Here is a 15195-nt window from a genome sequence, read left to right as displayed (position 1 = left end):
CCAATAGCTCCGTGACAGTCTGTGAAGACTTCAGGTCTCCCCTTCTCCTATAGGCATAAGTCTATGAGTGAAATTCCAGGTCTCATTTACCTCTGGAAGTGTCCTTTTTAGCTTTATACACACTTGACTCCGGTCACTAAATGTGACAAGCTAATCAGTTTTACTTTTCCTAATATTAAACTTACAAGTCCTATTGCTTTCCTCTCAGCTGTGCCTCCACGATGCTGCGAAGAAGGTGAAAAAAAACCACTGGACCTTGGACAATTTGGTTCAATAGGGAAAAATTCCTTACTGATCCTATAACAGGCCATTGGGTAAATCTAAAAACACAGCTTCCATGCTACAACTAAAGGAAGGGAGAGTGGTTAAGTTACATGAGACAAAATGCTTTTCAAATGCAACTAAAGGTTGGGAGAGTTTAAATGTGTGTGTATGTGGAGGAGGGCACGGGGTACATGCAAGAGCAACTTGCTAGCCAGTCACCCATTCCCAGCCAATGGGAAGGTAGCAGATCTGAGGTAAGGTGGGCAATCACCTCTCTTGCCCCACATGTGCTCTTGTATTGCCCACCCCTTCTGCCTTCTGGGCACCATGTTACATCCCCCACAGTCTGGTCATGATTCTTTCCTTTAAACTGCTGATGGGGCTCTGAGAGAGATGGTTAATTTGATTTCATTCTGTTTGCATTCTTCATGTACAAGAGCTACACGAATCCCATCACTTATTCCAATGAATGCCTGATTGGGTAGTGTATTACTACAAAACAGTGTGGAAGTCATTGCAGTGAACATACCTAAATCAAAAACATTGTACTGTAAGTGATGTAAATTAACTTAAGAATATGACACTCAAAAATGCTTAAAATTAGTCTCGCTAATCTTTTTTTTTTAATAAAAAAACTGAAAAAGCCCACTACTTCCAAATGAAAAGGAGGAGTTAAAAATATTCAGATTTGGCAAAGTATGTTTTCAATCCAATATAGCTTTTTACCTAATGAAAAAAAAATTGAAAAAAGATACATATTTTACATATTAACATTTATTACATATATTTGCTTGTTTGGGCTTCTTCCTTTAAGTACATTACACAGATATCCTTTTGTTGTATGGTGGAGGTTAAGGTTTAGTAATTTCATGAGTGAATATGAGATATGACTACATTTTGACAGAGAGAAATATATGCGTAACTGCTAGTTCTACAAAGAACTAACTTAGAGAACAAAAATTGTTATGTTTCTTTTAGAAGTTTAGTTTATGCAAACCTTCTCTGGTATGTATTATTACACCATTACAGTGGCAAGATCAATGTGCCTTTAAATAATATATTTAAATTTTCCTTTACACTGTCTGCATAAAACAGATTGTACCAAACTCCAGAGATCCAGTTTAAGCTTTGCTACAGTCTCCTAGACCAATAGGTTTACGACTTTTATAAGTGGAGATTCCACTAGGAAAACTGCAGACAAATGAAGAGTCAATTCCTGAGGATAGTAAGACAGAAGTAAACCTTCTTTTCAGCATTCTAGTTTGTCAAACACATGTGAGCCAAATACATCGCTGGTGTAACTCTATTGATTTCAGTGGGTAAATCTGGCAGGTCCAGTATTTCACAGTGATAAAATTAAGTGTGAAGAATCTTTTCTTTCCAAAGTTTACTGTTGTGAACTACAGGAAATAATACAGCCTGGTACTGTGAATTCCTTTCTGAAATTACACAGGTTATTTGTTGTGTACTTAACCCCCCCCCCAATTTAAAGGTAGTATTCAAGATTGGTAGATTAAAATGGACTTTTAAAGGCTTTAGTAACTTATTATGGAAGCAAAAAGGACTTTGTTATTTAAAAATCATGTTTCTGTCTGAAATTTTGCACCCTAATTCTGCAATGTGTTACACAGAGTGGTGTGCACTTGGACTTCATTGTGATTATGTGTGGGTTCTGCAGTCCTCTTGTGGAGGGTCAACTGGAGGATGGGGGGCTTATTTATTTACTGTTATTAAAAGTAACACTTGGTGTTACTGTAACTGATAGAGACTAGACAAAAAGGGCCTCTATTTTTTCAGTTTGTTTACTCTGTGCATTTGATAGCACATTCTGAATGGCTTGTTTCACTACCAGTACAATTTATAGACAGTTTCCCTTGATGTTTGTGTGGGTCTTTTGCATGCATTTTTAAAAACAGGGGAAGTAGTCACAGAACCGCAAAAATAGGCTTGGAAACTTAGGATAAGATTTTTAAAGGAATGTAGGTGCCTGTCTCGCATTGGTTTCAGTACTTCCAAATTCAGCTCTATGCAAAATCATGGTGTAAGTTAGCTATCAGATGAAAGCTGGTCAGTTTAACTTAAGACATTTTTGAGTGTATGCAATGAGTGCAACTCCAATTATGCACAAAAGAAATGTAAGGGAATTGGATTATATGGGAGTGAAGGCTACAACTGGCTAGAGTCAGGGCTTGTCATGAGGACAGACCACCTAACCTTCTTCCGTAGTCAACCAAGCATGTCAAAAGCAACTCACAAGAGAATTAACTAAAGATACCCCCTTAGGCCTCATCCTGTAGACTTACATATGTGCTCAACTACATGCACTGTGAGGAGTTCCAAAATCAGTGGGACTATTCACAGTGTATAAAGTTATGCATCTGTGTAAGTCTTTACAGGACTGGGACCATAGTGACTAAAGTCCTACAGATAATTCTGATCTGAATAATCAGTATTATACACACTTTTTCCTCAGAAGATTTTTTAAAAAGTTAAGCAAATGTAGATGCTCATGATGACCGAAAGCACTTAGACACTGAACTGTTATACCCAAGTATGGTACAGGTTTTTACACACAACTGTGCTAATGCATCAGTCAGTTATTCTAGCTGTTAAGACTTCCATGAGTAGAGATTGTATTAACTTATTAATACAATAAGTATTAATTGTATTAAATTATTTGGTGATTCTGTGATGTAGAGTAGAGCTCGTTGAAATTTAAGGCATAAATTATACAGAAATCTTTCTGGTGTACTTTTAATATAAGGGATACTAAGACTGGTGTGTAGCATTTGATTTCTAGTTCTGGTTCTCTTCTACATTGTTATGTATCTTTGGATTTTTAAATATAATTTATTTAAGAAATTTAAGAGGCCGGATGCTAATTATATTTAGGGTGTGTGACATGAACAAATATCCACTGAGAACACAACGGAGACCAGAATCCCATCTCACTTCTGACATAGCTATTGTTGAACCCATATCTCTAAAATGGATAAGTAACTGAAAACTCTAAGAACTTTGGAAAGACAGTATGGAAAGATCATAATACCTGTGTTATACCAGGCTCCCACTTTTAGGGCTGTCAATCAGGAAGCTTTCTTGAAGACTAAATTCACATAAATATTTTATTATAATAAATTACAAAAAGTAAACAAGAAAAAAAACCCCAAAGTTACCACCTGCCTGTTTCCATTAAAAAAAAAAAATCCTCTGTGTACATAATCCCAAAGCCACACATAATTTCAGATGGAATACCTTTTTGCTTAATTTGTCAGTTAGGGATCATACTTTTTTTTCAGTCTCATTATCTAGTGATAAAGGCTCAATAACCCTAAAGTCTGTGATTTTTCAACTAGCCATTTAATTTTACTCATTTCAATCTCTTTTCAAAACACATTTTATAGTCAGAGGACACAATGTATATCAGCACGGGAGCATGACAAGATTTTTACATTGCTGGACATCAACCTAGGGAAAAAAGTCACAGAATAACAATGGAAAGTATACAAGGAAATTTCTTATACTTTAAGATGAAAATAACTTTAATTGACAGTACTGATTATACCAGGTTTCCTGCACACAATACTTGAGAATGTATATTTAAACTAGTGACAGTTGAAGAAGTTCTCTCTTTAGAGTTTGATACATTGCACACAGAGCAGAATCATGCAACATTAGGAATAAGCCACTTCTAAGTCAACTGATTTATCAAAAGGTGTAACAAATAGGAGTTTAATAATTTTGATGAATTTATAGCAGTAAGCTAGAGTTCCAAGAGAAGCAAAATCTTAGGTGATTGCTTCTTTTCATTTAGTACTGTATCTCTATCAATGAATCTGTACTTGAACAACACAAAGAAAAAAATAATAGTTACTAATACTATGCAAATGAATGCATCCTTTGCAAAGCACTGAAAATGTAGGGTGGGCTTCATGTCCTACCCACAGCTTACTCTGTCTTTCCACCAGTGCCTCTGTGCCTGATCTCTAAAAACCCATACTGAGAAGGCAACCATCTTACTCATTATGGCCTTTAATCTCCCTTGCTGATAATTTTAAATTTTTAAACAACCCTATGTCGCGCTTCCTTTTATGTGTTCTCATAGCTACAGAAATAATTTTGGAAGCAAAATATCTAAACAGTAAGCATAATAAAAATGAAACAGGTTAAAGCTTACTAGCAGCAGGGAGCAGATGCAGCAAAACTCTGCCAGTTCCCCTACATTTCCTCCCCAGCAGGGACTTTCTATCAAGCTGTGAGTTAGTTCTATAGTATAATGCAGGCTGCTGTTACAGCAATTGCACCTTCCTATACCTCAGTATTGTACTAAGAATTCACTTTGATTTCTGATTTCTTTCTTTGTAATAATAATGTTTAAAGCAGTTCCTGCAGAGCTAAATGTAAAGTCAAGCACTATATGCCAGATGATCAGACGGGCATGAAAATGTGAAATTGATAAGAAAATAATTATATATTGAAAAGCTATTTTCTTTGCTTTAAAAATATTAACTTTTCTCTTGCCAAACTGAAGGTTCTTGAGCCAAGATAAAACCAGTTAATGATTAAAGTTAAGGTTCCTTGAAATACGTCTCAAACATACATCATTCAATATATCAGTTACAATGTGGAAAAAAGATACCTATTCAAGGAACAAAGTCATAAATTGATAGCAATATAACCTGAAAGCAAATGAAGTCTGCCACATGAAACATGATCACAGACTGTCACTCTTAAGGGTTTTATTCTTCATGTGCAGTGTCAAAAATAAGTACTTTTGGAAAGAGAGTAACTGAATGAAGAATGTTAAAGGTGGAAATATTCTACCTGATGAGAAGCAGTTGAGGAGGTATATTCAAATAGGGACAAGAGAAAATTTAATGGCCAAAATCTCTTCCGTGGCCATTAAAAATGGCTTACTTTAAGATTCACAGTGGAAATGTCAGGTATTGCAATAAGTTGTCTTTGCAAGTCTGCTTTGCATCTGGAAGTCTTGAATACACTTGAGCTGTGGGGTTTATTTTCAAACACAAAACCTTAATTACGACTCCATACTTCCTCCAGAATACATTATACACCACCCACTTAGCCTGTGAACATGTCAATGCTATTGTTGCTGAGGTTGTAATTAAGCTTTTGTGTTATATAGTAAGGAAGGTTAATATGGTGTGTGTTTACTTATTTGTTGGAGGCAGAAAGAAGTTTATTGTAGGGATATAGGGTAAAATCTTGGCTGCACTGAAGTCAATGGCAAGACTTCCATAGACTTCAGTGGGGTCAGTATTTTACCCACGGAGTAGGCCACTGCCATTGGTAACATGCTGTGTGGATATGCAGTTAAGAAGTGTCTCATAAATTGGCAGTTCCTTGCTTTCAAGGATTTGCATTGCAAGTTGTCACAATTAATCAGCCTTAATCCCACTTCTCTGTTTTTGCTTTGTTTATAGGGAGTTACATCTAAAGTAGAATATAATACCCTGACAGCATAGAAAGGTCAGCTATAGGAAGATGGAGCAAATTACATTAGTGCTGCACGGAATACACTAGCTTCTTATTCATTTCCAGGTGCAATTCAACATGTTGGTATTAGTCACTGAAGTCCTATATAGTTTGGTCCCTAGCTTCTGAGAGACTTGAAGGCAGTGCTAGGCAGTGCTATAGCAGTTGAGACAGGCTGATAACAGTTCATATATTTGGGCATCTGGAGAAGTTGAGGCAGGATATATTCAATACGAGGTCCTTGACTCTGGAACTCACTTCAGATGCTGATCCAACAGAGTCTGGATTTGTTAATAGACACATACTTCTCACCATGTGTTACACTAAGATATTTTTAAAAATACATTGAGTACACATAATATCAATACACAGAGAGACATACACACTCACTACATATGTATCTATATTGTATATGGACATCTAACTACATACAAAATGTGCTCAGAAACAGTAAAGGACACATTTTAAAAGCTGATAAAAATATTACCAAAACTACAGATCAAGAATTGAGAAATGTTGGCAATTAATATTTTTGTCAGTAAATACTTAATATTCTTTTCTTTCATTTTCTAAACTGTGTGGCATTAGATTTCTTTTTAATTTGAGGTATATGGTTTATCTATATGCACAAATGCTTTTTGTAATCAATCACAGTATATTATCCTGGATGTTTCAACAAAAATTTTTACTGGTGCAAGACCTACTCAAAAACACATCCACAATATTTATCATTAATACATGTCCCAGACGAAACAAAAAACAGGTTTCAAGTTTTTTTCCAGCTTTGTTTGAAAAATTACAACTGGAAGATTGACTGGGAGTTACAAGAATGTACCACACTAGCTGAAAGCATTTATTCTGCTTCATGGCAAAGAACAACAACAGAGAGGAAGTTAAAGTAATTATTCACTGCTGAGCTGGCATACATGTTACTGGGTCAACAGTTAGCACTATCTGATGTGCAGAAGTTTAAAGTGGCATAAAACTAATGTTAGTTCACATTCATGTCACTATGAGTACTAGTTTGAAAGTGGAGTAGAGAAAAGGACAAAGATTTTTTTTTTTGTTCTGACATTTATGAGTAAGTAGATTGGTGAAGATGTGGAGTTATATTTTGGAGCCCATATGATAAGACTGAAGGCAAAGGAGTGGGATGAAATTGTATATTATGGCCAGAACAGAGGAACCTGAGATTATAATAGGGTACTGGAGTACAGTAGGATACTTTGGATTGTACTATAAATTAGGCTGGGAGAATTTTCCTGTGGAGAAGGTAATTTCCTGGGAGCTTTTCCCTTGGATTCCTAGTTTAGGTTCTGACTCACGACTACAGCCTCAGTGGTAGAGTAATAATAGGGTTATGTAGCAACTTCCCACTCCAGCAGAGATGAGAGAGCCATGAGGGCTGGACTTGAAGGGTGATTTGTTTTGAGTGGTGGGCTTTGATTGGAGTTTGATACGGGAGAGTTCTATTTCATTGTGTGTGGGGGGGGAGGTTAAGGGCAATTTGTTGTCCACACACAACAGAAGGGCTTTGATTCCTGCCCTAGAGGATACTATTTGTTTGTTTCACTACAGCAGATACAACTCATCAGTGGCTACTGAGTGGTGGCTATAAGGGTACTGCCAATAGATTTGGGATGTGAGGCCCACTGTGATAGCTGACTGGCTCCTGAGACGTGGGATCATGGCTATTTGTTGGGGTGAGTATGAGAGGATTCATAAGGAAGAGACCATTTTCTAGATGTAGACCAGGTATTTAGCATTTGATATCAGACCCAATGATCTTGTTCAAAGTGTCTTCTCTGGAGCTTTCAAAAGAGATGCTACTACGCAGTTCACGCTATTAAATGCAGGGTCATCGGTTAATCAAAATGTACTTTCTGTTTGTCGAGTTTGCAACAGTCATTGTCCTTTTGGACCCTTGGCTATTCCTGGATTCCCAGACAGCAGCATTAATACTGAAGACAAACCGTTCTTACTGAGGGATCTTGGGCTCTGAATTTTATTTTCCTGTTGATCTGATAAAGTCCTACCCTGTTAAACCATAATACAGCAGCAGTGATAAAATAAATTCCTAAGGGACTCTATAAGAAAGAGCCTTTTGGCCCCCATATACCACGAAATGAAACCTTCTATACTGGAAACAAAGGAGTGGAACCATTTACAGTTTGATTAGTAGTGTCTTATAATTAAGGATAGCAAAAGCTGCAAACATATCTGATATCAGTAAAGAACACAGTCTTTCATCTGTCAGTTGAAGAGTGCTCATTGCACAAACTAATGCTAACTACACACTCTGTTAGGACAAGTCCCTAGACTGAAGGTAACAAAGAACCCTGTTCCATGCAGAGGCCCCTGAGGTTGATTATCCAACTACTTTCTTGATCCTTCCTCTAACAGGGAGGTTTGAGATGATGTATGACTGTGTGTAATTAGGTCTCCAATTTCATGAGGTCGTTTTTCAAGCAAAGGTTGCATTTCAGCACTTTTTAAACAGACTAGCATTCTGCCTTCCTTAAGAAAGCACTGATAACAGGGGCCGAACTCATGAGACAAAGTTCCTAATGGCCTCCACAAGACATGACAGGTATGGAATCTGACCAAAGGTTGTCAAAGGGTAAAGATATTGTCTCACCCATCCAGGAGAGTGGATGCATTCATGACCTCTTGCTTAGTGCAAAAGTGACAGGCTTAAAACACAACTAATCTCTTCTGCAAAGAAGATGGAAAATCACTCAAAGCACTCAGATAAAGAGACTGCTCCAGGGGAAAAAAGACAGTCTTGATGAACCAGGCTGTTTACCACTCTGAACAACTCGATGGGCAATACTTCACTGTGCCTAATTTGGACACAAAATTCTTTGCCTCCATTCTAATTAGATAATAAAGAATATGAGCCAGATCCTCAACTGGTGTAAATCAACATACTCCATTGACTACAACTGAAGGATGCTGATTTACACCAGCTGTGGTCTGGCTTGATATATTCCCATGAAGTAAGTAAACATGACTATAACTATTTTACATTTATGTTCAGAATGGATAAAATGTGTTTTAAAGATAATCTTCATCTATGCTTATTAGAACATTAAGTACTCTGTAATGGTTTTTAATTCGCATACACATACATTTAATTTGTAATAAAGGTTTTCGTTAAGACCACACAAACAGTTTCACTGTTCTCTTTGTTATATTCTGTTTTAAATGCATCAGTCTATATAGATTTAATTATTTTTACAAACAGAATATTATAATCTCCCTCCTTACAAATATAAAATAAAAAAAATTACTGGTAATCCTTTCACATCCCACTGTGGGAAACTGTCAAAAAGCCAGAATATTTCCAAGGTCCTCCAGAGTTCCACTATCTGACCCGTGTTAAATATTCTTATTACAATTACTTCAAATGAATACAAAAGCTTTGTCTAATCCTAAGCCTGGGGAAATGATATACACTAGGCATAAAATGAAAGACCCACTGCTACTGTGCTGTTTGAATGCACTCCATGTTCTTAACATGGGCTGTAAAAAAAAACAACCTGTTTTAATATCTCAAATGAAACATTCAAAACATCTTCCAGCTGCAAAATAAATATAATAAACCTGATGTGAGAGAAGGTGGACACAAAAACATGCCTTTTCAGAGTATTGAATTTTTTATATTGGTTTATGACAATATTTTTCAAAATTATTAGTTTTCTTTTGATGATATGACCAATTAATTAAAATGTAGGAGATCTTCTCAGCAATGTAAATGTAGCAGAGTTTAATCTACCTGTCATTTTACATCTTTATAATATTCATTAACTTTTGTATCTTATATTTAGTTATTCTCTTTGTAATTACGAGGTGAAGAAGGGGGTGACTTTAACTAGCATATCCTATACAATGGCCTATAGGTCAAAGTATATGGCATAATTTCAAGTAATGTTTTATATATCTTACTATAAATATTCATATAAAAGATAAATAAGTACATGCACTAAAATATGTATATAAACACATTTTGCTTGGCTATTATAGCTTTATAGCTAGTTAAAAGAGACATATCCATCCACATGATCTAGAATCTCACAGTGGGGTCCATTTTTCTTCAAAAATTTCCATGCCCTCTTTAAGATAAAAGGTAATTTACTCCATGGATAAAGAGGATATCAAGCCTCTGTCCAATTCTTTTTTGCAGGAGTAGTCCCTGTTGTCCAGTGTTTGAATATAACCTCTTTCTGTTCTTACTAGGATAAATAGCCATGGCCATTTACAAATTATATTCAAATTAACAACTGCCAATATATTAAAACACCAAGGGCCAGATTTACAAAGAAATTGAAAGATCTTAAAGATGAAGATTGGCCTGTAAAGAAGGTACTTTCCTGGGAGCCTTTCCCTTGGTTTCCTATTTTAGGTTCTGACACATGACTACAGCCTCAGTGGCAGAATAATAGTTATGTAGCAATTTTCAAAACTCTCTAAGCAAGTTAAGTGCCTAAATCCCATGGAAGCCAATGGAATTAGGTTACTAACCTGCTTAGGTGTTTTTTGAAAATCCCACTAAATAACTATTTGCATCTTTAGGTGCCTAAATACTTTGTAAATCTGGCTTCATGGCCAAAAGATTCACATTTGGACACTTAAAGTTACAGTCCTGAATCCATATTTAGACACCTTAATAAAAGTGGCTTGATTTTCATAAATCCTGGAGCATCCATCAAATTCAATGGGATTTGTTGGTGCTCAACACTTCTGAAAATCAGGCCACCTTTATTTAGGAACCCGCACTTGTATTAAGGAGCTTAGTTTGCACAACCAGGTTTGAAAGTTTTGCCCAAAATTTAAAATGAGTAAGGTACATAGACACGATATCCATCGGATAAAATATGGCAAATCCCCTTCCTCAGCTTCTACATGACGTGCCATTAAGATACTTATTGTCAGTAACCCACCTGGTATATCTGGCAGAGTAAAAGTAATTAGTAGCACTTATTGGTGGGTTTGAAGCAATCACGGACTCTCACAACCACTCACACTGAATGAGTGCCATAAAAAAGCATTTGGAGAACTCCTTGTAGGACTCCCCCACAGCACAAAGGCAGTAAATCCAATGTTACTGCCTTTTAGTTGCTGCAGTATACTCCTCCATGTGGGCTGAGGATGGAGTATGTTTTTCGTTTTTTACTGTCTTTGTTGGAAAGTATTTAATGGAGTGAGATAAGCAATCCATGCCTGAAATTTTGTTTTGCCAAATCCAAATCTGGCAAAAACATCCAGCATGCATATACTTTTGACGCCACTAACTGGATTTTTCAATGCAAAGTTCATTGATATTGATGCCGATGATGGATATGCTGGGAATAGTAAAGTAAAAGAATTAATCCAATATGGAACTAACACATTCAACCGTAATATCATAATTTATAGAAAGAAAATGAAAATATAAAATGAACTGCTTGAATCAATGGATGTAGACTAACTGGTGTTACAGTTAGCAATAGATCTTGCTATGATGTTAAATGTTATCTTACTCTATAAAGTTCACATTTATTCCACATCTTGTCATGGAATATTTGTTCTGATCTTTCCAGTTCTCTCTGATTCATCCATTTTCCCAAACTCCCCATTCACTATTGCTTCATTATCACTCAAAATGTATGTAATCATCTGGAAATTCTCACTTATTACTCAAAGTTTAGAATAAAGTTTAAAAACTAAATTTAAATCCTCTAAAAAAAAAAAAAAAAGCCCTCAACATCACTACATATATTAAGTGTTTAAACAAATATTTCCCTTTTTAGGACAAGGAAAAGAAAAAGAGATACAATTCTGTACAATTTTGGCAAACCTACCCACCTGAAGTTCTGTATACACTATCAAATCTGAATAAGAGGTGGAAACCACTTTCACTATCCAGCTACCGCTGGTGGGGAACAACATTTCATAAGTAGTCAAGGGCCTTAGAGTACCCTTAATTCATGGATGAAATCCAAGTAGGCTTGGCTTAACAGATATCTTCGGTGATCTTAAACACAAAAAGGAAGCTTACAAGAAGTGGAAACTTGGACAGATGACTAGGGAGGAGTATAAAAATATTGCTCGAGCATGCAGAGCTGTAATCACGAAGGCCAAAGCACAACTGGAGTTGCAGCTAGCAAGGGATGTGAAGGGTAACAAGAAAGATTTCTACAGGTATGTTAGTAACAAGGAGGAGGTCGGGAAAGTGTGAGACCCTTACTGAATGGGGGAGGCAACCTAGTGACTGATGATGTGCATAAAGCTGAAGTACTTCATGCTTTTTTTGCCTCGGTCTTCACAGACAAGGTCAGCTCCAAGATTGCTGCACTGGGGAGGAGGTGAGCAGCCCTCAGTGGTGAAAGAACAGGTGAAGAATTATTTAGAAAAGCTGGACATGCACAAGTCCATGGGGCTGGATCTAATGCATCCGAGTGTGCTGAAGGAGTTGGCTTATGTGATTGCAGAGCCATTGGCCATTATCTTTGAAAACTCTTGGAAATTGGGGCAGGTCCTGGATGACTGGAAAAAGGCAAATATAGTGCCCATCTTTAAAAAATGGAATAAGAAGAATTCGAGGAACTACAGACCAGTCAGCCTCACCTCAGTGCTTGGGAAAATCATGAAGCAGGTCCTCAAGGCATCCATTTTGAAGCACTTGGAGGAGAGGAAGGTGATCAGGATTCACCAAGGGCAAGTCATGCCTGACCAATCTGATTGCCTTCTATGATTAGATAACTGGCTCTGTGGATATGGGGAAAGCAATGGACATGGATATATACTGACTTTAGTAAAGCTTTTGATAGGGTCTCGCACAGTATTCCTGCAAGTTAAAGAAGTATGGATTGGATGTATGGACTATAAGGTAGATAGAAAGCTGACTAGATCGTCGGGCTCAATGGGTTGTGATCAACACCTTCATGTCTAGTTGGCAGCCACTATCAAGCGGAGTGTCCCAGTGGTTGGTCCTAGTGCCAGTTTTGTTCAACATCTTCATTAAAGATCTGGATGATGGGATGGACTGCACCCTCAGCAAGTTCGCGGATGACACTAAGATAGGGGGAGAGGTAGGGATAACGGTCCAGAGTGACCTAGACAAATTGGAGGGTTGGGCCAAAAGAAATTTGATGAGGTTCAACAAGGACAAGTGCAGAGTCCTGCACTTAGGATCGAAGAATCCCGTGCACTGCTACAGGCTGGGGACCAACTGGCTTAGTAGCAGTACTATTGAAAAGGACCTGGGGATTACAGTGGATGGGAAGCTGGATATGAGTCAACAGTGTGCCCTTGTTGCCAAGAAGGCTAATGGCATATTGGGCTGCATTAGTAGGAGCACTGCCAGCAGATCAAGGGAAGTGATTATTCCCCTCTATTTGGCACTGGTGAGGCCACAACTGCAGTACTGTGTCCAGTTTTGGGGCCCCCACTACAGAAAGGATGTAGACAAATTGGAGAGAGTCCAGCAGAGGGCAACAAAAATGATTAGGGAGCTGGGGCACATGACTTATGAGGAGAGGATGAGGGAACTGGGCTTATTTAGTCTGCAGAAGAGAGGAGTGAAGGGGGGATTTGATAGAAGCCTTCAACTACCTGAAAGGGTTTTCCAAAGAGGATGGAGCTAGGCTGTTCTCAGTGGTGGCTGATGACAGAACAAGGAACAACGGTCTCAGGTGGCAGTGGGGGAGGTCTTGGTGGATATTAGGAAAACTATTTCACTAAGAGAGTGATGAAGCCTGGAATAGGTTACCTAGGGAGGTGGTGGAATCTCCATCCTTGGAGTTTTTTAAGACCGGCTTGACAAAGCCCTGGCTGTGATGATTTAGTGGGGTTGGTCCTGCTTTGAACAGGGAGTTGGACTAGATTCACCTTCTGAGGTCTCTTCCAACCCTAATTTTAGGAAAAAGAAAAACCATCCTTATCTTATCAGAGGATGATCAGAATCAAAATATTCTTATTGGCCCAACTGTACCCACCTACACTGTAGCTGCACCATGTTTGGAGGCATAAGGAGTTGTTGATGGCACACATAAACTGCACACCTTAATGCATCCTTTGGGACAAGAGCCCCAAGTGAATGGGGACAGATGGAAGAAGTGGGGCCATGGCTTTGCTACATCACCCAGCTGAGCTAGCTGGGCACTCAGGGAGGCTGTATAGTTAACCAGTTTGAAAGGAGGTAACATGGGTTTTACTCCTTTGTGTTGGGGGATCCTGCAAGCTCGTGCAGTTCCCCTCGGGGCAAGAAGCTCGATATCATACACGAGAACTGTGCCTAAACACACATAAGAACATACATAGGAATGGCATGTACTGGTCAGAACAAAGGTCCATCTAGTCCAGTATCCTGTTACCGACAGTGGCCAATCGGCAGGTGCACCAGGAGAGTGAACCTAACAGGTAATTGAATCAAGTGATCTCTCTCCTGCCATCCATCTCCAACCTCTGACAAACAGAGGCTAGGGACACCATTCTACCCATCCTGGTTAATAGCCATCATGGACTTAACCTCCAAGAATCTATCAGTTCTCTTTTAATGCTGTATAGCCCTAGCCTTCACAACCTATCAGGCAAGGAGTTCCACAAGTTGACTGTGCGCTGTGTGAAGAAAAACTTCCTTTATTGTTTAAACCTGTGCCCATTAATTTCATTTGGTGACCCCTAGTTCTTGTATTATGGGAAAATGTAAATAACTTTTCTTAATCTATTTTCTCCACCTTACTCATGATTTTATACACTCTTCATATCCCCTTAGTCTCCTCTTCTCAAGCTGAAAGTCTAGCTCTTAATCTCTCCTCATATGGACCCGTCCCAAACCCCTAATCATTTTACTTGCCCTTCTGAACTTGTCTAACGCCAGTATATCTTCTTTGAGATGAGAGACCACATCTGTATGCAGTATTCAATGATGTGGCACTATCATCAATATATATATAGCAATAAAATATTCTTCAGTCTTATTCTCTATCCTTTTTTAATGATTCCTAACATCCTGTTTGCTTTTTTGACTGCTGCGCACACTGCATGGATGTATCACGAGAACTGTCATGATGACTCCAAGATCTCTTTCCTGATTAATGTAGTTAAATTATCCCCATATATTGTATGTATAGTGGGGGGTTATTTTTGTGATTATTTACATTTATCCACATTAAATTCATTGCCATTTTGTGCCCAATCACTAAATTTTGTAGAGATTTTTTTGAAGGTCTTCACAGTTCGCTGGTTTTAACTACTGAGCAATTTAGTTCATCTGCAAAACTTTGCCACCTCATGTTTACTCCCTTTCTCCAATCATCTTATGTATATAGTTGAATGATTGCTCTTAGGACTGACCCTTGTGGGAACCCCTAGTTACCTCTCTCCTTCTGAGAATTTACCATTTATTCTTACCTTTGTTCCCGTCTTTTAACCATTCTCAGACCATGAAGA

General features: G+C 37.9%; 1 protein-coding gene across 2 annotated transcripts in view; it reads right to left on the bottom strand.

The window, feature by feature from the left end:
* The window catches only part of DPH6 (diphthamine biosynthesis 6), a 435665-nt gene that overhangs the window by 81922 nt on the left and 338548 nt on the right, over positions 1 to 15195 (bottom strand). The window contains exon 14 of one of the 2 annotated variants that reach the window (XM_075065493.1): positions 5728 to 6083. The exons of the other annotated variant lie outside the window; for it this stretch is intronic. Coding sequence (XP_074921594.1) covers positions 6069 to 6083 — 15 coding nt within the window. The 3' untranslated portion in view covers positions 5728 to 6068. Of the gene's footprint in view, positions 1 to 5727; positions 6084 to 15195 lie in introns of those variants that run through there. 2 annotated transcript variants of the gene reach the window in all.

The sequence above is a fragment of the Chelonoidis abingdonii genome, chromosome 4 (genome assembly GCF_003597395.2).
Source record: "Chelonoidis abingdonii isolate Lonesome George chromosome 4, CheloAbing_2.0, whole genome shotgun sequence".
Classification (NCBI taxonomy): domain Eukaryota; kingdom Metazoa; phylum Chordata; order Testudines; family Testudinidae; genus Chelonoidis; species Chelonoidis abingdonii.
This window is presented reverse-complemented; position numbering and strand designations above follow the sequence as displayed.